General features: G+C 36.3%; 1 protein-coding gene across 1 annotated transcript; it reads right to left on the bottom strand.

Annotated features, from left to right (window-relative positions):
• Nucleotides 1-20053: 20053 nt before the first annotated feature.
• On the bottom strand, nucleotides 20054-24965 carry LOC117248132 (G-protein coupled receptor 68-like). The gene is made up of 4 exons (XM_078160713.1): nucleotides 24893-24965; nucleotides 23286-23426; nucleotides 21557-21744; nucleotides 20054-21460 (listed from the first exon to the last, which is right to left on the bottom strand). The coding sequence occupies exons 2-4, from the start codon at nucleotides 23409-23411 to the stop codon at nucleotides 20956-20958; spliced, it is 819 nt and encodes a 272-aa protein (XP_078016839.1). The 5' UTR covers nucleotides 23412-23426; nucleotides 24893-24965; the 3' UTR covers nucleotides 20054-20955.
• Between the last annotated feature and the right edge of the window lie 429 nt (nucleotides 24966-25394).

Below are 25394 nucleotides of genomic sequence, written 5' to 3'. Positions count from 1 at the left end.
CGTGTCCCCTCTCCTCCTCGTCTCTCCATCCTTTTCCTCTTTCATCCCGTCCTCCTTTCCCCTCTCTGCCAATTATCTCTCCGTCAGTCTGTCACACTTTGTAGTCTAATAAAGGCGTCCTAAATTGATGCCCATCCCGCCTTTATCCCCCTGATAAAGCACAACAATTAAGGCTCATGTCTCTTTGCTCAGGACCTTTTGATGGCGCACAAAGCTGCACCCAGAAAGAGGGAGAGGTGGTGGAGCTGCACTCATGTTAGCACGCAGCACTCTCTTTCGCTCTACACCAATGTATGCACACATAATGCAGGTATGAAACCAGGGCAATCTGTGCACAACAGTGCATATCAGAGGACTCGAGTTGTTAATCTTTGACCCAGACTTGACAAAATCATAAAAGACTTGCAACTCGACTTTAACACCAGAGACTCTGGACTTCATTTGGACTTTAGCCGTTTGATTTGGAATAACTTGAGACATTAAAATTAGCCTGTCTTAAGAGGGCTCCTTTCTGCCAGCGCTCACTGCAAACAGACAATGAGTTTTTTGGGAGGGTTTGTGATCATAAACACCGGCCAACTTCTGAGGATCAATATCTGTAATACGAAAACACATTATAGGTGTGACAACAGCCCGAGCAAGAGGAACGAGCAACAGTCTGGAGACGTGATTTAACCATACTGTATAAACTAATGAACGTAGCAACCATGGCGTCACCGTTTTCCACATGAGCTACAGTCTGCTACAACTGCGTTCTCTTTTAATAACTTTTTAGTCCTTTTTTTTCTATTTTCTTTAATCTTTTTTCGCAAGCTTTTAATTAGGTTTTTACGTGTATTTTCATTTGTTGTAGGAATTATTATTATTACTGTTATTATTTCCCCGTTTTACAGAATAATGATGATAATAGTAACATCTCATTTTGTTTGTTTTTATCATGTCCTGCTTGTTTCTATACATGTAATACTTGATTATCTTATGATACTTTACGTTTGTCTTGTGTGATGTATCTTATGCATGTTGAGTTTATGCTTGTGGTATGAAATGTTCTATATAAATAAAGCTGACTTTGACTTGACCCATCGGTTTGTGGTCTTCCGTCTTTGGATTTTTGGAGTGACCACAGTGACCATATTTGACACCTATAGGTGAGACGCCAGAGCACAGCAGACCACTATTCGAGACCAGCTAACAACAACTGGTTGCTTATTTAGTGAGTCATTGCTGTGTTTCCTGCAGCTTTTGACGCACCAGACGCAGGTTTTTGTAGGGAGGCATTGCTGTTATTTATATATTTTGTTATTTTACATGGGTGTTTTTTAGGAAACCTGTGGCTGTTTTTCCTGCGGCATTTAAGGCACCAAATGTGGGTAATTTGTGGTGACTCATCACTGTGTTTTTTTTACCAAGACACTAATTTCCTGCCGGAATAGCGGCACAAAAAGTGTTTGCTTTTTACCGAGACATCACTTCTTTTACTTTGTACAATCAAAAGTGGGTAATTTAAATCAAAACATGATCTTTACTTAACCATAACCAATTGGTTTTTGTGCCTAAACCTAACCACACGTTAACCACAGCATCATTTTAACATTTCAACATATTCACTACATAATAATTTGTAATAATGTAACATATCCATGGTTTGTAGAAATGTACAGTGTCAACATTTTCTTCTGTTACTTATTATTTTATTAGTTTATTTCTATCAGTGATAAAACTAAATCAAGCCCATCATTTAAAGCTTGCCTGAAATGCCTCCAAACCAAACAGATCACATCCTCCAGTTTTTTTATTTTTCCTTTTGCCCTCTCCTTGTCTTCTTTTCTAAAAAAAGAAAATTCAAATTATTATTGGTTTTTTTTTGTCACGTCACTTGTCTGTGCATAGTTTCTACATGTATGTACTAATTGGTAAATAATGTGGAAAAACGTTAAGTAGTACGTTTTTGTTTTGTGCTCACAGGTCACCATCACAAACAACATGAAAGCAGAATTTCTCTCCAACTGATCCAATACACATTATGAACCATTTCTAAAGCCATTCTTGGTAAACTCCCTGTAAAATGACTCCTCCTGTTTCAGCTATCAGATCAGATCCTTTAAACAAATCATCTTCAGAGCCCCTAGAGTCTGATCTGAACCAGGCAAAAGCATTTTCATACAATGCTCTCTGGGCTTGGAATAATTTACAAGACAAACTAAATTTAGAGACACTACCTTCATGTCAGGTATTCAAACACCACATTCAAAAAGAAACTCTTTTTAATAGTCATCTCTTCTTTATGCCTCTCCGGTCCTCATGGAGCTACATGTCAATAATGTGAATTATTTATACGACTCTGTATAATCTAGTCAAGGCTGCCACTCTGGCCGGGTCTCTCTTGTAAAACAGATAATAAATCTTAAGAGACTTCCTGTTTAATAAAGGTTTAATAAGCCCTGCTGCTTGACAAACAACAGACTTGTCAAATAAGAGAGACAGAAAACATTAGTTTCTGAGAGCATTGATAATGAGTGACTTAATATAGTATAATAATGTAATATAATGGAAGCAGACTGTGGTTTTATATGTCAGAACTGTGAAATGTGAAAACTTTCTCCGGAGGGGAGAACAAAAGTTTCTGTTTTTGAGGAAGAGAGAAAATTGTTTGGAAATGATTGATAAGAGTCTTGAAACAGCAAAATGTGGTAAACAATCATATTTACTCAGGGTATTTCAAATTTGGTCGATGAGAATTAAAGCATAGATAATTACTGAGTAAATCCCAAAACATTTACAACAAAAAATGAGAACATTTAAAAAACACAGCGTGATTCCTGCAAGAATGTGCAACATGTTACCTCTTTGTTTATTGACTGGGGGTTGTGTTTTTTTGCTATATGCCATGACACCAGGGGGTAAGCAGTAAATTTGAATCGTCGGTGGAAGTAAATGGAAAGGTGTGAAGGAAAGCAGAAGACACAACGTCGTTAAAATCCTTCTCCGGTCTGTGAAAGATTCAGATACACAAGAGTAGCTCTGTTGTGATGGCGCACAACTGAAATCAAATCTGCACCCTGTTATTATACCAGAGACGAATCTGAGGGGAAGTGAGCACAAACTTTTCTACTCACAGACAAAATAGTGTTTCTCTGAATTATTCAAATGTTGGGAAAGTTGAACTTGTGTGTTACATGTTGTGTTGATGCCCGCAGCTCCTTTATAAACAGCAAAAAGAACAATGTTTTTTGATGACAGAAGACTGAAATTTTTTTTGCAACACAGCCCCAGTCATATTAGTGATAAGACAACATAGGGCTGAGACTGAGATCTTCCCCTTAAAGGTACAATCATTATGTATCTGGCATTTTTAAATGTATCTATATCTTTGGTAATCTTTGAAATTTCTTGTCTTAATTTGAAAAGTAGCTGCAAACAAATTCTTTGCTAGAGCTCAAAGGAATAGTTCAGATTAATTTAAGTGGGGTTGTATGGGGTTATTATCTATAGACAATATACTGCACACCCCCAGTCTGACATGGAAGCTAAGCAATGTACTGCTGTGAAGGGGTCAGCAACAAAACATATCTTAACTACCTAAAAAAGTCCCACTTTAAAAGCCAATATCAGTTTAAGTGTACGCTAGAATATTTACATTGCTTCACCTTTCTGTCAGACAGTGATTTTCAACATGAAAATGAAGCTGTTCTATCGCTCGCTTTAATATCGCTGAACACAGGAGCTGCTGGTCTACTGCTGCTTTGATCAGTTATTTTGTTTGATTTATTGTGTGACTTTGACATTAAAAGGGGTTAGTTTGGATTCACCAAAGTCACACAATAACACAAACTAACTAACTGACTGAAGCAGCAGTAGACCAGCAGCTCCTGTGTCCAGCGAGCTAAAATTAGTGTTTTTGTCAGTGGAGTCTGGTGAGCGTTAACAGCTTCCCCGTCAGAACAGGCTGTCTGTCATTAAGCGATGAAAATATCCTCATTATAACATACAATTATACTGGTACAGAGTTTTTTAGGTGGCTAAAATATGTTTTGTCACTGACTACTTTACAGCAGTACATTGCTTAGCTTCCGTGTCTAGCCTGCTTTTCAAAACTTGGGGGCTGGCTGACTGACATCTACTGTATGTAATACACTCAGTACTTTACATGCACAGTTCAGTCCAGCTACGGTTATAGCCCCATGGTGGGGCATTGATGTATTGACCAAAGTATGTCCAACTCCGCTACAATAGGCGGTGATATGCCCCCTTTCAGTTTTTAAGTACTGGATCTTTTTCCGACCTATTACGTCACAGACCGAGCAATCGACTAACAAGTTAGCTACGGTTAGCTAGTGGCAAACTGATATCATGGTGGACAACTTTACAGCTCTGTACATTTCATCCATCCAAAAGTGCACAACTCTGAATGTAGATTTCGCCATGTTGTTACCAGTGTGTTCTTCTGTTATTCATTTAATGCTTTCCACTTCCAGGTCAAAGCCCGGGGTGGACATTGTGGAGCATGTGCCAAGCGCCTTGGACAGTTTGGGTCCGATACATGCAGGAGTAATTTGACTCCCAGTTGCATTATCTGGGTGTGTTAGTCCGACTTTGAGAAATTAGATTGAGTATGATTTCAGTTGGCTAACATGTTTACATGTATTTTAAATATCCAAAGACAATAAACCGATTTTCTCTAATGTCACGTTGCACTGACTGACTTTGGATAAGTACCTCCAATGTAAACACCTAAGAAGGTGACATTTTAAGCAAGACATTCACTTTTTACTGATCATTATCCACTGCAGCTAAAAAATGATAATTGTGGGATAATGTTAAATACTAAATGCAACACCACAGTTTAGTATTACATTAAAATGCTAAGCTACTGTAACAGAGGCAGAAGTAGAGAATAGTCATTAAGTCGGTGAACTGACTCAGTGATATGCTTTTTATGCAACAAAATTGATCCAAAGTTTGCTAAGACACACACATACATATACTGTATATGTATAAACAGATAGACAACAGCATGCAGTGTCTGTATCCAGATCAGACTCTATGTAAACTTTAAACATGAGTACAAATGTGCAGGGGTGTGTAAAAGTGCAGAAAGTGCTGGAACAGTGGTGATTTATTTACTTTATATACATGCAGTATGGTTTATGTACAATATGCATGGATGCATACACATCTATGTACAGTATACAGCCTGCTTATTCAGATTTGATAGTCGTGGTTGATGTCAACATGCTATTGCACATATATATATCTGTATATTGAATAATATATATAGTTTATCATTTGTAAGTAAAGTGAGTGTTTAAGTGTTTAATAATGTTGTTTACTTACTGATTGAAGTGTTGATAAAGTGATGGCATGTGGGGGAAAACACAGTTCTTGTGTCTAGTTGTTTTACAGTGTTCGGCAGCACCTACTCAAGAGAAGAGGGGTGTGATGTGACTGCAGTTTCCCCCTGCATGACTCTGGAGGTGGGCATTTGGTTCTGGTATCAGAGTATATTAAATTCTTGGCATTCATGTCTTACTTTGGTAAATAACTTGCAGAAAGTCTTCCTCAGCTGCCCAGTAACCAGCGTCTCAATGTCGTCTGTTGAGTGCTGGGCAGCACTGAGGTTAGCTGTGAGGTTTTGTAGAAGTGGTTCATGTCGACTCCCACATTTTGTGCGGGCTGTGCAGAGGCTGTGTACTGTCCCTCAGCACCAGCTCAGCAGTGGAGTTACCTGGGAGGCAGGGCCTTGAGACTGAGTAATGTTGTTGAAACAAAAGCCCTGACAGCAGAAGTGTGGAGAGAGTGATGAGACCCCCTGCTGGCGTGTTAGCTAGCCCGGCCTCGGAGTCTCCTTCCCCGGCTTTCCCTTTCAGACTCCTGCCCCTGAGGGCTCGGAGCCCTGGAGACACCAGGATCCTGGAGAGGCCCGAGCCCTGGATGGTCACCTCTTATCCAAATGTTGTAGCATGCTGGAGCTCAGTTCCAAAACAAGTTTCTGACTCTGGGAAAAATTATGTTAAAATTTCTCTTTTCTCACTGTGATATGCAGGAAATGTGATAAATCTAAAAGCACTTCAGTGCTCCAGCATCAAGACCTGCCCCTGCCTCAGGGTGATAAAGGAGGCTTTTTATCAGACAGTAGCTAAATACATTTAATTGAGGTACTTGTACTTGATTGTTTTTTGGTACTTTGTATTTCAATTCCACCAAATTTTGAAGGGAATTATTGAACGTTCTATTCCACTACAATCATTTGATGGCTATATTTACTAATTATTTACTTCAGATTAAGACTTAACAAACAAAACAAAAATAATAATCCCATAAAATTGTGTGGTTTTATAGATTAAACTCCTCAAAAGTATATGAAATACTTAAAATTACCTCTACGTCGACATCAACAACATCCCATTGCTTGTTATTAATGCAATTTATAAGAGAAAAATATAATAATAAAACACTTAACAAGAACTTTTGATACTTTAGGCACATTTTGAATACTTCTGTACATTTACTCAGGCAACATTTTTAATGCAGGACTTTACTTGTAACAAGGTATATTCACAATGAAATCCAGATACGTTTACTTAAGTAGAAGATCTGTATATTTCTGTCACTGGTTATTATAAAATAAATAAGTTCCTGATATTTGAGGGAAATTAAGATTTGATAAAATGATGTAACATAAAGCTTCATAATGATGCATCATGTTTACTGTGGCGGTTACTCATCCACTGTCAAAACTAGCTTCCAAACATGCCACGAGAACAGATCTGACCGTTTTTTATTTTGTGTTCATGCTTTTTTTAATGATCTATGCCGGAGTATGAGAGGGCATGAATAAACCCACCCAGTGTAGAGTTAACTTTGATGATAAAACATGAAATTTTATGTGTTTTTAGACACAGAAACTATTAAAAAACACTTATCGTGTACCTCCAGATACTTAAACTCAGTGGAAATTGTCTCCAAAATTAACTTTGGTGAGTGTCTGGATGCCTCTCATGGGAGCCTTTCTGTTAGACACTACTTCATGAGGTGACACAACACCACCAACTTCTCCTGGTTCACCCATCTTTGCCAGCTTCTTGTGGTTGCCGAGGTAAACGTCATGGCGACCATGGGATCGGCTGCAGGCTCAGAGGGACGTCCGGCTGTGATGGGTCGCGTGACATGATGCTCAACAATCAAACACCATGACAACCTGGCAACAATGCTGTTGATTCAGCAACTGAATTGTATGAGGAGCTGAGTAGAAAGCAGACAGTAAACATGTTGCTGAGTGGAGGAAACACCGTTAGCTGTTAAAGGATCAGAGGCTGTATTTTAATACCTGTAGAGGAATAACAGTATTATCTTAATGAGAGAAAAATATCTACTGTTCTTTTGTCTCTTTCTCTCTCATGCACAAATATTAGGTTGTCCAGGTTTTTATATTGAGGAAGTAAAACACATAGGCTATATTTAGCTTTCAAAATGTCTTTGCAACATTTTTATCTAATGATCCAGTGACGATGTTCATGTAGGAAACTGAGACACATCTTGGGGGTGGACATTAAATATGGCATTTAAAAAAACCTATGGAATTGGCAAAAATCTTCAGGTTTCAGGACGTGTTGTTCTCCTTTCCATTACATCACATTACATTACATTGTTTTAGCTGACTTTTTTTTAATCTAAAGTGGCTTAATGTTTCCTCAGAAAAGCAATGCACCCAGATGCGTATATATATCCCACATAAAAGGCTGCGATCACGTGACCAATGCGCTAATGGCAGTAAACAAGGAGGCAGTAAGGAGGTAGGTTGGGTTGGTGGATGGGTCACAAAAAAACACACCTTCACCTTGGACTTTTACCTGGAGTCGCGTTTTCCGATTTGTGTGAGTCATTTTTAGGCGCATCCTCACTATGTTTCTTTTGCTAAACCTAATCATAGTAACTGTTATTGCCTGAACCTAACCTCCATAACTTTACATTAATCACCTAACTGTGCGTTAAGGATGTAAAGTCATTCGTGAGGCACGAATTCAAAAGATATACAAACCGTTCTATGGGAATACGTTGACCCCCACAGCCCTCAGGTGAGGTTGAGGCTTTCTAAAAAGGTGGCAAACAGCACACATCAAAGGGACATAGTGAAGCAAAACGCCAAACAAGAATGAATCTGTGGTTAGCCTTTAGTTTAACTTTCACAGCAACCCACAATCCTGCATAGTATACCTTTAAAATAGGTGCATTCAAGTACATCAGCTTCATCAGAAATGCTGATCTACCTAAAATATATATTTTAAGACCATAAGAGAAAGAGAAATAGCTCTTTTTTATCTTTATTTATTTAGTGTTTTATTTTGTGGGCCAATGTGCAGTCTGAACTGTGAGTTTTCAGTCGGGAACAGAAGGTGAAGAGTTTCTGCTGTCGGTATCTGATGTCAGTGATGAGTTCGTTCCACCAACGTGGATCCAGGGCAGTAAACAGTTGTGACTTTGTTATGCATTACAACAAACAAAATGCAAATCAATGATCAAGTGGACTTTAACCCTCGCAGACTCTCCTCTATGAGGGGACCAACATGTGATCATCACAACCAGCTAAAAAGCTTTTGATAGGGTAGAGCCGCCATATTTGTTTTATGCTTTACCCAAATATGATTTTGACATGAGACTCACTTCAAACCATCAGACAGGGCTGCGCAATCTTACCTGCCATTTTCGTGTTGACGTGGAAGTCTTTGGCACATGGAGCCTATATCATCAAAAGTGGTGCATGATTTTAAAATAACCTTTTTATGCTGATGACATGTGGTTATTGTTGTCCAACCCATGCCATTCAGTATCAAGTGCTCTCAACATCATTAAAGAATCTGGAAAGTTTTCTGGGTATAAAATTAACTATTTAGGAGTAAAGCAATCAGTTAACCTTCTGTTAACACCTTGATTCTGCTACGTTCATTTGGAAAACTCAAGCTATGAGCTACATGGGAAAAGAATATTACATCGCCATCTTCCATGTTTGAAAATAAGACTGCAGGCCTTTTAAAAACAACAAGAGAAGACCCCTCCCCCAATATTTGTGTTGTTTTGTAGGTATTGTGTGTGTTGAATGTCATGTCACTTACTGTCTATGAAAATCAGAAAATATGGATGAAACATGTTTATTGTAACTCATTATATCTTTACATCAAATTTAAAGTCATTATTTTGAGAAATGAATGGCAGACATCTTTCACAGGCTCTGCTGTAGTCATTCAAACTCAAGTATGTGAGGATGAAAACACACAGTGTTATCTATTTATCAAAATGATCTGTAAAATGACTAATTGCAGACTATTTTTGGGCAAGGCAACTTTATTTTTATAGCACCTTTCCAACAGACACATACAATGAGACAACAAAACGCATTACATTTGAAAACACAATAAAAAGGATCAATAAAATAAATAATAATCAATAAATAAAATCAGAAATAGAATTAAAAATGAGAACATGAATTACAAAAAGATGAAAATAATAATAGACCACAAAAACTGTTATAGAGCAGTTACAGTCTGGTAATAAACTGTAAGTTGCTCCAAATTTAATGAGAGAAATAGAACTGCAAAGAAATAAATCAATCAAAGACAAATGGGAAGTGCAATTTTTAATGTAGATGTTAAAATGCCTTGAGTTGGGTCACGTTTAAGATCATCAGTGTGCAGCATCGTAACTGAAAAAGGCTTCACTCCACTCAAGGTCCTTACAGCTAACTGCTTCCTCAAGATCCAGAAAACTTGCAGGGTTTATATTCTTCAAACAGATCACTGATTTGATCACAAAATTTTGACCATGGGTTGTTTATAAGCCAGTATCACTATTAAAATCTGCTCTACAACAAACTGGAAGCCAGTGTAATTTTAAGAACTGAGATTTAAGAACAGGAGTCATCCTGTAAATGCTCTCACTGTGCTGTAGTTGGAACTTTTAGGGGAGACCAGACAAGAGGCCCTGACCTGACGACAGTCCACCCTGCTGGAGATGAAGGCATGAAGAGTCTCTGATACCTTCCGTTTGTTTGCACTGATAAAATGCTGCTTTAGTTGTTGCCTTGTTGCCTTGAAATGTCTGATCAAACTGATATCTATATAAATATGTTAGATTTGCCAATCATAATCATCTTTACTCTCTACCAGCTATGAACAACTCACTCTGACACAAAACTTAACTGGGCGTACACTGCCACCGTGTGGTCACGGTACAGAATGGAAAGTGGTTTTAAATTTCTTTACATAAATGAGTTATTCTTTCTGTTAACACCAACTAACTCACACATACAACTTTAGACTCATCACATAGCGGAAGATGAATATGGACTTAGAGTGTACAGTATGATATCAATTCTTTGGACAATGATACGATATTTGCCGATCAGTGTTTTCAATTTTAATAACATTAATATGTTATTAATAAAATAAATGCATAAGGAGCTGTGTTTTATTCTTGGGGTGGTCTTTAATGACCTAACACAGCCCCACAGGCATTGTGGGATGCTCGTGGACTTTAGGAGCCTTGTTCTTTGGCGTTAAAGACAGTATTTAGCTGTGAGTTTAGAGACACTGTCCTGTCATGAGAAGTTCAAATGGTCAGATGAAGTTGGCAGCATTTGCAGTTACCGTCTGAGTTTAACAATGTTTAAAAGATCTGACTTTTAAAAAAAATATTTGATGGATTGCCATAAAATTTGTCTCCAGACATTTGTGGTCCCTGACTTTTTATCTACCACCACCATTACGTTTACATTTGTAGTTTTCATATGTCTCGACAACTTTTGGATGGATTGCAGTGAGTTAGTTAGTTTTACTTTGAGGATGTGATAATACTGTGAAAATTTTGGCACACTCTAATGTTGTTGTACAATTTGAGCAAATGTAAGCAGTATTTTCAAAGTCAGGGAGAAAGTATTTCTGGACTATACTTAAAAAACAAACAGGTAGGCTGAATGAAACTTTTGTGGCACTAATCGCTTTATCACTGCTGTAAATGATTAATTTAAACACTGTATGTGTTATCTTAATTATCACATTTTAAAAATCTCATTATTTGATGATTTTAGATGACATGCTATATACTATGAGGTTTTCTTCATGGTATTGGATGACATACTTTACTATGGTGTTTTTTTACTATTTCGGATGACATGCTATACTATGGTGTTTTTTCATGATTTTGGACGACATACTATAATTATGACATTTGTTAACTATTTTTTGACGACGTACTATACTATGATGTTTTTTTCATGATTTTGGATGACATGCTATACTGTGACTTTTTTTCATGATTTTGGACAGCATGTTATACTATGAAGATTTTTCATGATTTTGGACAGCATGCTATACTATGATGTTTCTTCATGATTTTGGACGACAATCTATACGATGGCATTTTTTCATTATTTTGGACAACATGCAATACTGTGACGATTTTTCACTATTTTGGACGACATACTATACTATGATGTTTTAATGATTTTGGATGACATGCAATACTGTGACGATGTTTCACTATTTTGGACGAAATACTATGACGTTTTGTCATGATTTTGGACAACATACTATACGATAACATTATTTCATGATTTTAGACAATATGGTATGACGTCTTTTCATGATGTTGGATGACATACGTTATGACGTTTTTTCTCGATTTTGGACGACATGCTATACTATGATGTTTTGTTTCATGATTTTGGACGACATACTATGCTCTGACATTCTGTCACGATCTTGGGCGACATACTATACTATGAAAATTTTTCACTATTTTGGACGACATGCTATACTATGACATTTCTTCACGATTTTTGACGACATGCTATACTGTGACGATTTTTGACTATTTTGGACGTCATGCTATAGTTTGATGTTTTTTCATGATTTTGGACGACATACTATACGATGACGTTTTGTTATGATTTTGGACGACATGTTGTACTATGATGTTTTTTCATGATTTTGGATGTCATGCAATACTATAACATTTTTTTCATGATTTTGGATGACATATTATACTATGACATTTTTTCACTATTTCGGACGACATGCTCTACTGTGACTTTTTTTCATGGTTTTGGACAGCATGCTATACTATGATGTTCTTTCATTATTTTGGAGATTTTTTTCATGATTTTGGACAACAAACTATACTACAACATTTTTTTGCTATTTTGGATGTCATACTATACTATGATGATTTTTCATGATTTTGGACAGCATGCTATACTATGATGGTTTTTCGTGTGTTTTTGATAACATGCGATACTATGACGTTTTTTCTCAATTTTGGACGACATACTATACTATGATGTTTTATCATCATTCCTGACGAGAAACTATACTATGACGTTTTTTCATGATTTTGGATATGCTATACTGTGACAATGTTTCACTATTTTGGATGACGTGCTATACTGTGACAATTTTTCAGTATTTTGGACGACAGACCATACAGACTTTTTTCATGATTTTAGAAGACACGCTATACTATGATGTAATTTCGTGATTTTGGATGTGATGCTATAATATAACATTTTTTCATGATTTTGAACGACTGATTATACTATGATGTTTTTTGCTATTTTGAATGACATAGTATCTATGATTTTTTCACTATTTTGGACGACATGCTATACTATGATGTTTTTTCATGATTTTGGACATCATGTTATACTATGATTTTCTTTCATGAATTTTGACGACATGCTAAGCTACGACATGTTTTATCTATTTTGGACGTCATACTATACTATGACGTTTTTTCATGGTTTTGGACAGCATGCTATACTATGATGTTCTTTCATGATTTTGGACGACATACTAACTTACGACATTTTTTCATTATTTTGGACGTCACAATATACTATGCCGTTTTTTTATTATTTTGGACCACATGCTATACTATAATGATCTTTCATGATTTTGGACGACATACTATTCTATGATGTTTTTTCTTAAATTTGGATGACTTGCTATACTATGATGTGTTTTTATGAATTTGGATGTCATGCTATACTATAACGATTTTCAATAAGTTGGACGGCGCGTGATAATATGACGTTATTTCATGAATTTGGAAAGCCTGCTATACTATGTTGTTCTTTCATGATTTTGGACGACAAACTATACTATGACATTTTTTTCATGATTTTGGACGACAAACTGTTCTATACAATGATGTTTTTTCATGATTTTGGATGACATATTATACTATGATGTTTTTTCATGATTCCTGACGAGAAACTATAGTATAATATTATTTCATGATTTTGGACGACATTTTATACTGTGACGATTTTTCACTAATTTGGACGACACACTATACTATGTTGTTTGTCATGATTTTGGACAACATAGGCTACTATACGATAACGTTTTTTCATGATTTTGGATGATATGCTATACTGTGACGATTTTTCATTATTTTGGACGACATACTATGCTATGATGTTTTTTCATGATTTTGCACGACATGCTTTACTATGATGTTTTTTCACGATTTTGAACTACATACTATACTTTGACATTTTGTCATGATTTTCAACGACATACTATACTATCATGTTTTTTCATGATTTTTGACAAAATGCTATGCCATGATGGTTTTCCATGATTTTGGACGACATGCTATACCATGACATTTTTTCATCATTTTGGACGACTTACTATACTATGACATTTTTTTCCATGATTTTGAATGACATACTATACTATGACCTTTTTCATGATTTTGGATGTGATGTTACACTATGAAATTTTTTCATGATTTTGGACAACATATTATACTGTGACGTTTTGTTATGATTTTCAACGACATACTGTATACTATGATGTTTTTTCATGATTTTGGACGACATGCTATACTATGACATTTTTTCATGATTTTGGACGGCATATTATACTATGATGTTTTTTCATGATTTTGGATATGCTATACCATGACCTTTTTTTCATGATTTTGGACGTCATGCTATACTATGACAGTTGTTACTGTTTTGGATAACATGCTATGACTATTTTTCATGATGTTGGACGACAGACTATACTATGGTGTTTTTTCACGATTTTGGATGACATACTATATTATGACCTTTTTTTCATGATTTTGGACGTGATGCTATACCATGACTTTTTTTCATGATTTTGGATGACATGCTATTTCTATGATGTTCTTTCATGATTTTGGGTGACATACTATACTGTAACATTTTATCTTGATTTTGGATAACATTCTTTACTAGTCTATAACGTTTTTTCACTATTTCAGGCGGCATGCCATAATGTGACATTTTTTCACTACTTTTAATTCAGCATGTCGTGCAATATAGTGAAAAAACGTCAGAGTATAATATGTCTTCCAAAATATTAAAGAAACGTCATAGTATAATATGTTTTACAAAATAATGAAAAAACATCATAGTATAGCAAGTCATCCAAAATCATGAAAAAAATTCACAGTATAATATGTCATACAGAATAGTAAGGAAAAGTCATAGTATAGCATGTCATCCAAGATCGTGAAAAAATGTCATAGTATAGCATGATGTCCTAAACCATGAAAAAAAGGTCATAGTATAGTATGTCATCCAAAATCGTGAAAAAATGTCATAGTATAGCATGACATCCAAAACCATTAAAAGACGTCATAGAATAGTATGTCATCCAAAATCGTGAAAAAATGTCATGCTATAGCATGTCGTCCAAAATCATGAAAAAAAGTCATAGTATAGCATGACGCCCAAAATCATGAAAAAACATCATATTATACCATGACGTCCAAAACCACAACAAAATGTCATTGCATAGGATGTCGTCCAAAATCATGAGAAAACGTTATAGTATAGCATGTCATCCAAAATCATGAAAAACTTCATAGTACAGTATGTCATCCTAAATCGTAAAAAAATGTCATAAAGTAGCATATCGTCTAAAATCATGAAAACATGTCACAGTAAAGCATGTCGTCCAAAATCATGAGAAAACGTTACAGTATAGCATGTCGTCCAAAATCGTGAAAAAAAGTCAGAGTACAGCGTGTCGTCCAAAATCATGAAAAAAACGTCATAGTATAGAATGTCATCGAAAATAGTAAAAAAAAGTCATAATATAGCATGACTTCCAAAATCATGAAAAAAAAGTCATAGTATAGTATGTCATTAAAAATCGTGAACAAAAGTCATAGTATAGCATGCTGTCCAAAATCATGAAAAAAACGTCATAGTATAGCATGTCATCCAAAACAGTGAAAAAAAGTTATAGTATAGAATGTCGTCCAAAATCATGAAAAAAAGTCATAGTATAGCATGTCATCCAAAATCATGACAAAAAGGTCATAGTATAGTACGTCATCAAAAATAGTAAAAAAACGTCATAATATAGCATGACTTCCAAAATCATGAAAAAAAGTCATCTTATAGTATGACGTCCAAAATCATAAAAAAACATTATAGTATAGCATGACGTCCAAAACCACGACAAAATGTCATTGTATAGGATTTTGTCTAAAATCATGAGAAAACGTTATAGTATAGCATGTCTTCCAAAATCATGAAAAACGTCATAGTTTAGTATTTCATCGAAAATCGTGAAAAAATATCATAGTAAAGCATGTTGTCCAAAATCATGAAAAAATGTCAAAGTATAGCATGACGTCCAAAACTATGACAAAACTTCATAATATAGTATGACGTCCAAAATCGTGAAAAAATGTCATAGTATAGCATGACATCCAAAATCATGAAAAAACTTCATAGTATAGCATGCTGTTGAAAATCATGAAAGAACATCATAGTATTGTATGTCGTCCATAATTATGAAAAAACGTCATAGTAAAGTATAAAGTATATCCAAAATAGTGAAAAATTGTGATACTATAGCATATTGTCCAAAATCATGTAAAAATGCCATAGTATAGTATGTCCTCCAAAATCGTGAAAAAACATCATAATGTCGTCAAAAATCATGAAAGAACATCATAGTGTTGTATGTCGTCCATAATTATGAAAAAACATCATAGTATAGCATGTCGTCCAAAATCATGAGAAAAGGTCATAGTATAGTATTATGCCATACCATACTATGATTTCATGATTTTGAACAACATATTTCACTATGACATTTTTTTCTGATTTTTGATGACATGCTTTACTTTGACTTTTTTTTAAATGATCTTTTGACATGCTATACTATGATGTTCTTTTCATGATTTTTAATGACATGCTATTCTGCGCCTTTTTTAATAATTTTGGATGGCATGCTATACTATGATGTTTTTTCGTGATTCGGACAACCTACTTCAGTATGACTTTTTATGTGATTTTTGATGACATACTATTAATGTTGATTTCTTTTTTTTTTGGACATGCTATACTCATAAGTTTTTTCCTGACTTTTGAACACACACTATACTCTTTACTCTCTACTTTTTGAAGACCTACTACCTGTGACATTTTATCCTGAGTTTTGTTTCAAAGTATGATGTTTTTTCTTGATTTTTTTGCCATAGCATCTCATCAAATCAAATCACATTTCTTTCATGATTCTTGATGACACACTATACTATTATTTTTTTTCGTGATTTTTGACGACATGCTATTATATAACTTTTTTCATGATTTTTGACCAGATGCAATGCTATGACGTTTTTTTGTGATTTTGGACAACATACTATGCTATGACTGTTGTTCATTATTTGTGACGACACACTATATTGTGACCTTTTTTCATGATTTTGGATGACATACTACACTATGACGTTTTTTCATCATTTCTGATGACGTACTTCACTATGACGTTTCTTTTGACCACGTACTAAACTATGAAGTTTTTTTGTGATTTTTGACTCCCTGCTGTACTGCAATGTTTTTTTTCAAAAGACCACAGGCTGGGCTTGAACCCAGGCTGCTAGGTATCAGCTTTGTATATGGGGCACCTGCGTTATCCACTAAGCCACCAATGCCCACTTAAATCATGATCTTTGACAACATACTTTCCTATGACATTTTTTCGTCATTTTTGATGACGTACTATGAAGTTCTTTCCTGATCTTTGACGACATATTATACTATGATGTTTTTTGTGATTTTGGATGACAGGATATAAAATGATATTTGTTTTATGATTTTGGACAACAGGCTGGGTTTGAACCTGGGCCACTGTGATAACAGACTCACACACAGGGCACCTGCTCTATCCACTAAGCCAACAACACCCTACTTTCATGATGTTGGACGACCTACTACAGTATGACGTTATTTTTAATGATTTTTGACCACATATTATATTATGAAGTTTTTTTCCATGATTTTTGACGACATATTATACTATGACAGTTTTTTGTGATTTTGGATGACAGGATATAAAATGGTATTTTTTTTATGATTTTGGACAACAGGCTGGGTTTGAACCTGGGCTACTGTGATAACAGACTTGTATATGGGTCATCTGCTCTATCCACTAAACCAACAACAACCTGTTTTTTTAATGATTTTTGACCACATACTATACTGTGAAGCTTTTTCGTGATTTTTGGCGTCATGCTTTACTATGAAGTCTTTTCATGATTTTTGACGACATATTATACAATGACCTTTTTTTTGTGATTTTGGATGACAGGATATAAAATGATATTTGTTTTATGATATTGGACAACAGGCTGGGTTTGAACCTGGGCCACTGTGATAAGAGACTTATGCAAAGGGCACCTGCTCTATCCACTAAGCCAACAACACCCTGTATTCTGAGCTATGATAGTATGATGTTTTCTTTTAATGATTTTTGACCATATACTATACTGTGAAGGTTTTTCATGTTTTTTGACATCATGCTATACTATGATGCTTTTTCATGATTTTTGACGACATGCTATACTATGACTTTTTTGGTGATTTTGGATTACAGGATATAAATTGATGTTTTTTCATGATTTTTGATGACATGCTATACTACAACATTTATTTGAAAATCTAATCTAAATTGAAAATCTACTATACTATGACGTTTTTTTTTCATGATTTTTGACAATGTATTATGCTACAATGTTTTTTCATGATTTTTTAAGACATACTTTACTATGACCTTTTTTCGTGACCTTGACGACATGCTATATTTAATGTTTTTTTTCATCATTATGGATGACATGCTATGCTATGATGTTTTTTGTGATTTTTGATTAAATACTATACTATGGTGGGTTTTTTTCTTTTCTTTTTTTTCTACAATTTTTGACAATATATTATAGTATGATGGTTTTTTCACAATTCATGACATCCTTCTTTACTATGCCTTTTTTCCACAGCTTTGACAACGCTATGCCGTTTTTTCATGATTTTTTCTCCACCAGAGGTGTAGGGGAAGGCGGGAGTAACAAGGTGAAATTGTGGGAACTTTCAATAAAAAGTAAAACGCAAGCAAAGCAAATAGCCAGTTCAAAGGAAGTTTATTTACAACAAAATTGGGAAAAAGGACCACCACAGAAAATCGAGCGCCAAAAGCGAACCAGATCGCCTGCAGTAGTAACACACAAAATTAAGAAAAGATTAAACACAGCCAACCAAAATATCACTGCACTAAGCCAAACTTTTACTTGTTATCAACGTCTTAGAGAGACACAACTGTCGCAGCCCTCTGGCCCAGTAGCCCCGGCAGGACTCCTCCTTTATTCATTTATGCCCTGCTGGTGAGGAATGATGAGGATTAGCTGCAAGCTGAAAAAAGAAAAGGGTAAACACAAAACAAAGGGACACACAGGCACTTAACAACATGCTATTCTATGACATATTTTCATGATTCTGACCTTAAGACTTTTTTTTTTATTAGAAATTATGAACAATGATGTTTTTCATTTTTTGATGACATACTAGACCATGACATTGTTTCGCAATTTCTGACAACATGCTATACTATGATATTTTTTCACAATTTTTGATGACATACTACACTATGACGTTTTCTCACGATTTTTGGCTATATGACTTTTTTCACATTTTTTGAAGACATGCTATACTATGACATTTTTTTCCACGATTTCTGGTAACATGCTATACTATGACGTTTTTCTTGATTTTTGATGACATACTATACTATGACATTTTATGCGATTTTCGATGATATGACTGATGTTATTGCACGAATTTTGACTAGATGATTGTTTTTCACAATTTTTTTGACAACATACTAGTCGCTGACATTTTTTTCAGTCATGTTAATTATGATGTTTTTTCATGATTTTTGATGACAAGCTGTACAATGTTTTTACATTAGTTTTTACATTAATTCTGACATGTTAAACTATGACATTTTTTCACAATTTTTGACGATGTACTATACTGTGACTTTTTTTTTAGAATTTTTGACAACATGCTTTACGCTGAAGTTATTCCACAAATTTTGACAACGTGATAGTTTTTTTGATGTGTTTTCACGGTTTTTGATGGCAAGCTGTACAATAATGTTTTTTCACAATTTCTGACGACATGTTAAACTATGATGGTTTTTTTTAACGATTTTTGACTACATGAGGTGTTTTCACAATCTTTCATGACAGATTTATGACATGACTTTTTTTCATACATACTCTACTATGAAGATTGTTCATGACTTTTCACATCATTTTCTGATTCTGTCACCGTCTCCTGCAGGCTGATGGAATGGTGGGGACAGGACCTGAAACTCCGTTCCAGATGAGTACCGATTGAAGTCAATCATTGTTTTTATAATTCCTACTCAACCTCTCATATTTCTATATGATATTCAGCTGCACCCTGTGGTGCAACACGATGCTGCTGTGTCTTAAATCTTTAATAAAAAAGAAGGCCTTCAAACCTCACCTGTCTGAAGCCAGTGATGTGAGTTAAAAGTAACTAAATGCTACCATCTTGTGGTCTCATTGGATATTACATCTACATCTGTACCCTGAATGCATATGGTTAAAGAGACTCATGTATTTTCATGTTTGTCCATCCTTACATGTCAATCAATCAATCAAACAAACAATCAGTCAATCAACTGCTTTATTTGTCCCCAGTGGGGTAATTAGTTTCGCAGCAGTGGGAGCAACACAAAGTACAAAAGTACACAAATACACACAGCATAATAAACACATTGTGGACAAGCCTATTAAATACTTACTCATACTCATGTAAAAAACAAAAAGAATGTGTCTCAGACACAGACAGATGTAGCTGTTGTTTACTAACAGGAACAGTGTTTTCTTGTATTCTCAGTGATGGAGCTGCAGCCTGGAGTGAACGGCTTCAGTCAGAATATTTAATGTTTGGGTTTGTGTAAAAAAATCGCTAATTTTGATATACACTTTACTTTCCCTCATAGTTTTGATAACGGAAATGTTCAGGGCATATGTGAATCAGTGTTCAGAATTCAGTGTCCAAGCTGAAATCTCAATTTATGGACAAGTGAATACACAGCATTAAATACCTGTTTACATGGGGAGATAGAGAGATACTCATAGGGAAAGTAAATATTAATAAAAGAAAAAGACTTAATCAAAAATAAATTAATAACACAAGCAATAGAAATAAAATGAATAAAACAGAATGAAAAACAAAATAAAAAGATGGTAAAAGTGATAAAAATGTAATAAACTCTGAGTGAAAATTAATTAATTAAAAATAAATTAAAAGTAAAAAAAAAAAGGTACAGTGGTTTGTTTACATGAGCGCACGATAGGTAGGACAGGCATATAAGACAGGTCTTTAATTCCCTTCACGCATAACTGTTGCTCAGCGAAGATTGAATTATGTCTGCTTTTGGAAATCATATCAGCTGATGACAGAATCTGTCTCTCTTCTTTCTATTTAATAGACAATAAAGTCTTGCCCACATGTCTCCTTCTCCTCCTGTTCTCCCCTTTCTCTCAATCTCACTTTCTCTTTCTCTGTCTAAATTAAGCTGAATGTGGACATGTTGTCATCATTCATGCTGGACTGCTGATATCATTGCTGTCCATTTTGCAACAACATGAAGAGGCCAAAAGCCTGTCAATGATTCCTTTTCTGATGAAAACATATAGAACTAAGTCTGCGAGAGGACTCAACTTAAGAAACACAGGAAACAGGTAGTAGACAGTTTTGTTAGATATGGCTGCTGCTGTCAGGGACCAGATGATGCTTGGCAGGAACAGCAGTGTGTAAATCAGCAACACCAGGACTAAAATGCCTACAATTCGGCGTTTTTCGTCAGAATGGACAGAGGTGGCAGCAGACAGGGCTTTGAGGGTCCCAGCCAGGAAGAATATGAGCAGTGGGAGGGGAACAATGATTAGGATGGCAAAGATGACTCGTTTGACCTCTGGATTATCCCAAAAAAAGAAAGGGAGGAGACAGACAAGAGGAAGGGCCCAGACCACGACACACACCAGCACAGAGATCTTGATGGTTCGTCTGAAGCGGTACCACAGTGGGCAGGCGATGACCAAATACCTGCAATACAAGACAGACACAGCTTCAGCATCATATCGTAAAACAATGGTCAGACACAGAAATAGTTCCACACATGCTGGATAGACAGACAGCTACCTTTCCAGCGCGATGCACATCATGAAGCAAATACTGGCCACCAGACAATAGCTGTAAATGCGATAGATGATAATAAATATTATCCTTTCCTTGGGTTGTACCAACTCATAAGTCAAGCAGCAGAGCTGAATGAGGTCAGAAATGAGAAGGTTGATGACGTAGATCGGAGCAACGTGATCATTCTGAACCTGCAAGAAAACATTGGCACAAGTTAAGAAAGCAGCTGTGAACATGTTCTGAAGTCCACCTCCTCCCAAATATGTTATCTTGCTCTGTCCAGCAACTGCAGTCAGTCTTTGATACATTTTTCATCACGCTTTCTTTTGCGCTCTCAGAAAATATGATACATTCTGGACCAAACAGGTTTTCTGTATTCATCAAACACATGCAGCAGACTGGAGTCACAGTCTGAATGTAATGTTTGTGTTTGCAATGTTCATCTCTCTCTTCATTACATATTCATTGCAGGGAGGATTGCGCATATAAGAGAAGGAGACCTGTTAACAGAGATTAATAAAGTATTTCACTGACATACACTCACCAGCCACTTAATTAGGGTACACCTATTCAACTGCACGTCAATGCAAATAGCTAATCAACTAATCATGTGGCAGCATTTAGGCATGTAGACATGGTCAAGACGACCTGCTGAAGTTCAAAACAAGCATCACGGTGGGAAAGAAAGGTATATTAAGTGACTTTGAATGTGGCATGGTTGTTGGTGCCAGACAGGCTTCAGTATTTCAGAAACTTCTCCACACAACCATCTCGAGGGTTTACAGAGGATGGTCCGACAAAGAGAACATATCCAGTGAGCAGCAGTTCTCTGGGTGAAAATGCTGATGCCAGAGGTCAGAGGAGAATGGTAAGACTGGTTCAAGATGATAGAAAGGCAACAGTAACTCAAATAACCACTCTTTACAACCAAGGTCTGCAGAAGACCATCTCTGAACCAACAACACGTCGAGCCTTGAAGCAGATGGGCTACAGCAGCAGAAGTCCACACCAGGTACCACTCCTGTCAGCTAACAACAGGAAACTGAGGCTACAATTCACACAGGCTCACCAAAACTGGACAATAGAAGATTGGAAAAGCATTGCCTGGTCTGATGAGTCTGGATTTCTGCTGCCACATTCAGATGGTAGGGTCAGAATTTGGCAACAACATGACAATGAGTTCACTGTACTCCAATGGCCTCCACAGTCACTAGATCTCAGTCCAATAGAGCACCTTTGGGATGTGGTGGAACGGGAGATTCGCATCATGGATGTGCAGCTGACAAATCTGCAGCAACTGTGTGATGCTATCATGTCAATATGGACCAAAATCTCTGACAGATGTTTCCAGCACCTTGTTGAATCTATGACACCAAGAATTAAGGCAGTTCTGAAGGCAAAAGGGGTCCAACCTGGTACTAGCAAGGTGTACTGAATGAAGTGTATGATGGGAACGTTATTAATTTTGCATGTTTTTTAGTCTTTAACCAAAGCCTTGGACCTATCCAAATTTTTGACCTGATGTGTCTGTATTGGGCTTTTTTTAAAATGTCAATCCATGCACTGGCTGAGACATTTCATTAAAAACCAAAAACATCAACCTCATTGTAGTGCGAAAGGAAAAGTCAGGGGACAAATAAGGTCAGTGGGCGTCCTCCTGTAGGGACCATGGATATCTTTAAACCTCTGTGGGTTTAGCATCCAGTCAGCCTCATGTGCATTATGTTCATACCTCCGAAAAAAGAGCATAGATGGCCAAGACGGTCAAAGGAAGGCCGATACAAATGATTATGCACAGCACCACGTACATGATGGATCCAGCTTCTTCATTATAATACTTAATGTAGAAATCTTCCATTTCTCCAAGTGAAACCTGTTTAAGAGATGAGAGTATGGGAAGGGAACATGTTGTTTAATGTCTGCCCTTGTTGTTCAGTGATACCGCTAAAGCTGCGAGGTGCAAGTTCAAACGAATACAGTGTACCCACAAAAAAAAAAAATCTATTGTACATATTTTTACTTTTAGTTTCATATAGTGCAAGTACTGATTACAAAAACAATAGCCCCTTTTACACTGCCAGATTTTCGGCGAATTTTGGGCCGTTTTGCCGGCAAGCTGCAAGTGTTTAGACACACAGAGCTGGATTGGCGAGTTGATCCGAGGTGCCCAATTTTCCACCTCGTAGGGTAGACATAATGGCGGAGCCTTTTTGGTTTAAAAAGAATGAGGCGCCTTTCCGCCACGGGAGGAGCTGTTGATGACTTGTGGGGGGAGCTGTTGATGACGCCACAACCCACTGGCAGTGGACTAACAGGAAACAGCTGATAGCAGGAGGGAAACGCAATCCTGAAAGACACTGTAAAGATGAGCAACTGGGGAGACAAGGAATTGCGCGCCCTCCTTGCACTCACAAACGAAGAGGCCATTAACCATCAGATGACGGACGGTGTTTACGTCACACGCTCTGCTACACGTTTTGTTACTTGCTCACGTCCTCCATTGCCCCGAAAAAGGCACATTCTGTATGAACAATAGTAGGCAGGTGGCATTTCGCTGCACTCCCCGATTTTGTTTTTATACTGCCAATGCTGAAAAAAGACTGATTGGGCTTTCCTGCAAATTTGCACAATTCCTATTTAAAAGGGCTATTGTATTTTAAGTGCTGTGAGGTCTTTACAGCAGCCACAGAACATTGTTTAGTTAATGTAATGTTGAATGTTAATGTCAACTGGTTTAGGACGTTTTGCCTGTCTTGTGAACTTGATGCCCCTCTACCCTCTGATTTTTGATGAGGAGGTTTACATGACTGATTAATCCACTTGATGAGACATTTGTTTTATCTTTTGTGTATAAATTCATGCTGTTATCTCATGACACATACCTGAATTGTTAACTGAGTGTAACCTGTCTTGGGTTACATAATCATATTGTCACAACACAGAAAGGCCTTTTGTGTATATCAGCTGTCATCATTTATCGGAAAACTTACATTTCACTAGAAATACCTGTCAGTGGATCAATGATGGCACAAAACATTCAGCAAATAACAAACAGAATTATATAATTATGTATGCTCTCTCATTTTCGTCTTACATTCTTTGTTTACCCAGATCTTTTTTTTTAAATCTGAATACTGCATCTTTGTGTATGTTTTCATATGTTTGTTTTACACAATCACATACTTATACTTCTCCCAGTTTAAAGCAAAAACACGGTAAACACACAGTATTATGTACAGCTACAGTGCAACGTTTTCAGCTTCTTAAATGTTGCATAATCATCTCCTGACTGTTGGTATCGTTTTAATAATCTATATAATATAATGTCACAAAATTTACCTTTAAAAGCTATGAGACCCCGCACGAATGAGTTCCCTACACCAGTGTCTGCTGTTGTGTCCTCAGCATCCAAATGGTCAACAATAAATATGGCAAATTGTAACATGCAGTTGGTTTATGATAATCTACACAGCGGATATTATCTCTTACGGAAGAGAGATAACAAACAGGGCCACCATATCTACACAGTGAGTCATGACAGTCCAGCACCGCCTGTTAAACTTTGCTAACCCTCTGCCTCTGAACAGATATCAAAGTGTGCTTGTAGAATGTTGTGCATTTCCTGCTAATAAGACAGCGTTGTTTTATCATGTCTTTATCTTCCTCTGATAATTCAAATGAAAACGCAAAGCTTCTTTTCTCAATAATGTCCTGAAAACACCCTGCGACACTTACAGATTCTGTTAAAAACAGGTCTCACGGCTCAGAGATCAAACATTGAGAAGTGGGTGCCGTAGCATTGTTCCGACCTCTCATTGTTCCAACCTCTCATTAGTCCGAC

Source organism: Epinephelus lanceolatus, chromosome 17, assembly GCF_041903045.1.
Source record: "Epinephelus lanceolatus isolate andai-2023 chromosome 17, ASM4190304v1, whole genome shotgun sequence".
Taxonomy (NCBI): Eukaryota; Metazoa; Chordata; class Actinopteri; order Perciformes; family Serranidae; genus Epinephelus; species Epinephelus lanceolatus.
The sequence above is the reverse complement of the archived record's forward strand: the minus strand, read 5'-3'. Positions and strand labels throughout refer to the sequence as shown.

What these genes read in the sequence shown, in the direction of transcription:
- LOC117248132 (XM_078160713.1), bottom strand. Translation starts at nt 23,411, where the DNA reads ATGGAAGATTTCTACATTAAGTATTATAATGAAGAAGCTGGATCCATC. An exon ending in TCTATGCTCTTTTTTCGGAG is followed by an intron (nt 21,745 to 23,285) that starts GTATGAACATAA and finishes GTTTTCTTGCAG; the next exon opens with GTTCAGAATGATCACGTTGC. An exon ending in ATGTGCATCGCGCTGGAAAG is followed by an intron (nt 21,461 to 21,556) that starts GTAGCTGTCTGT and finishes CTTGTATTGCAG; the next exon opens with GTATTTGGTCATCGCCTGCC.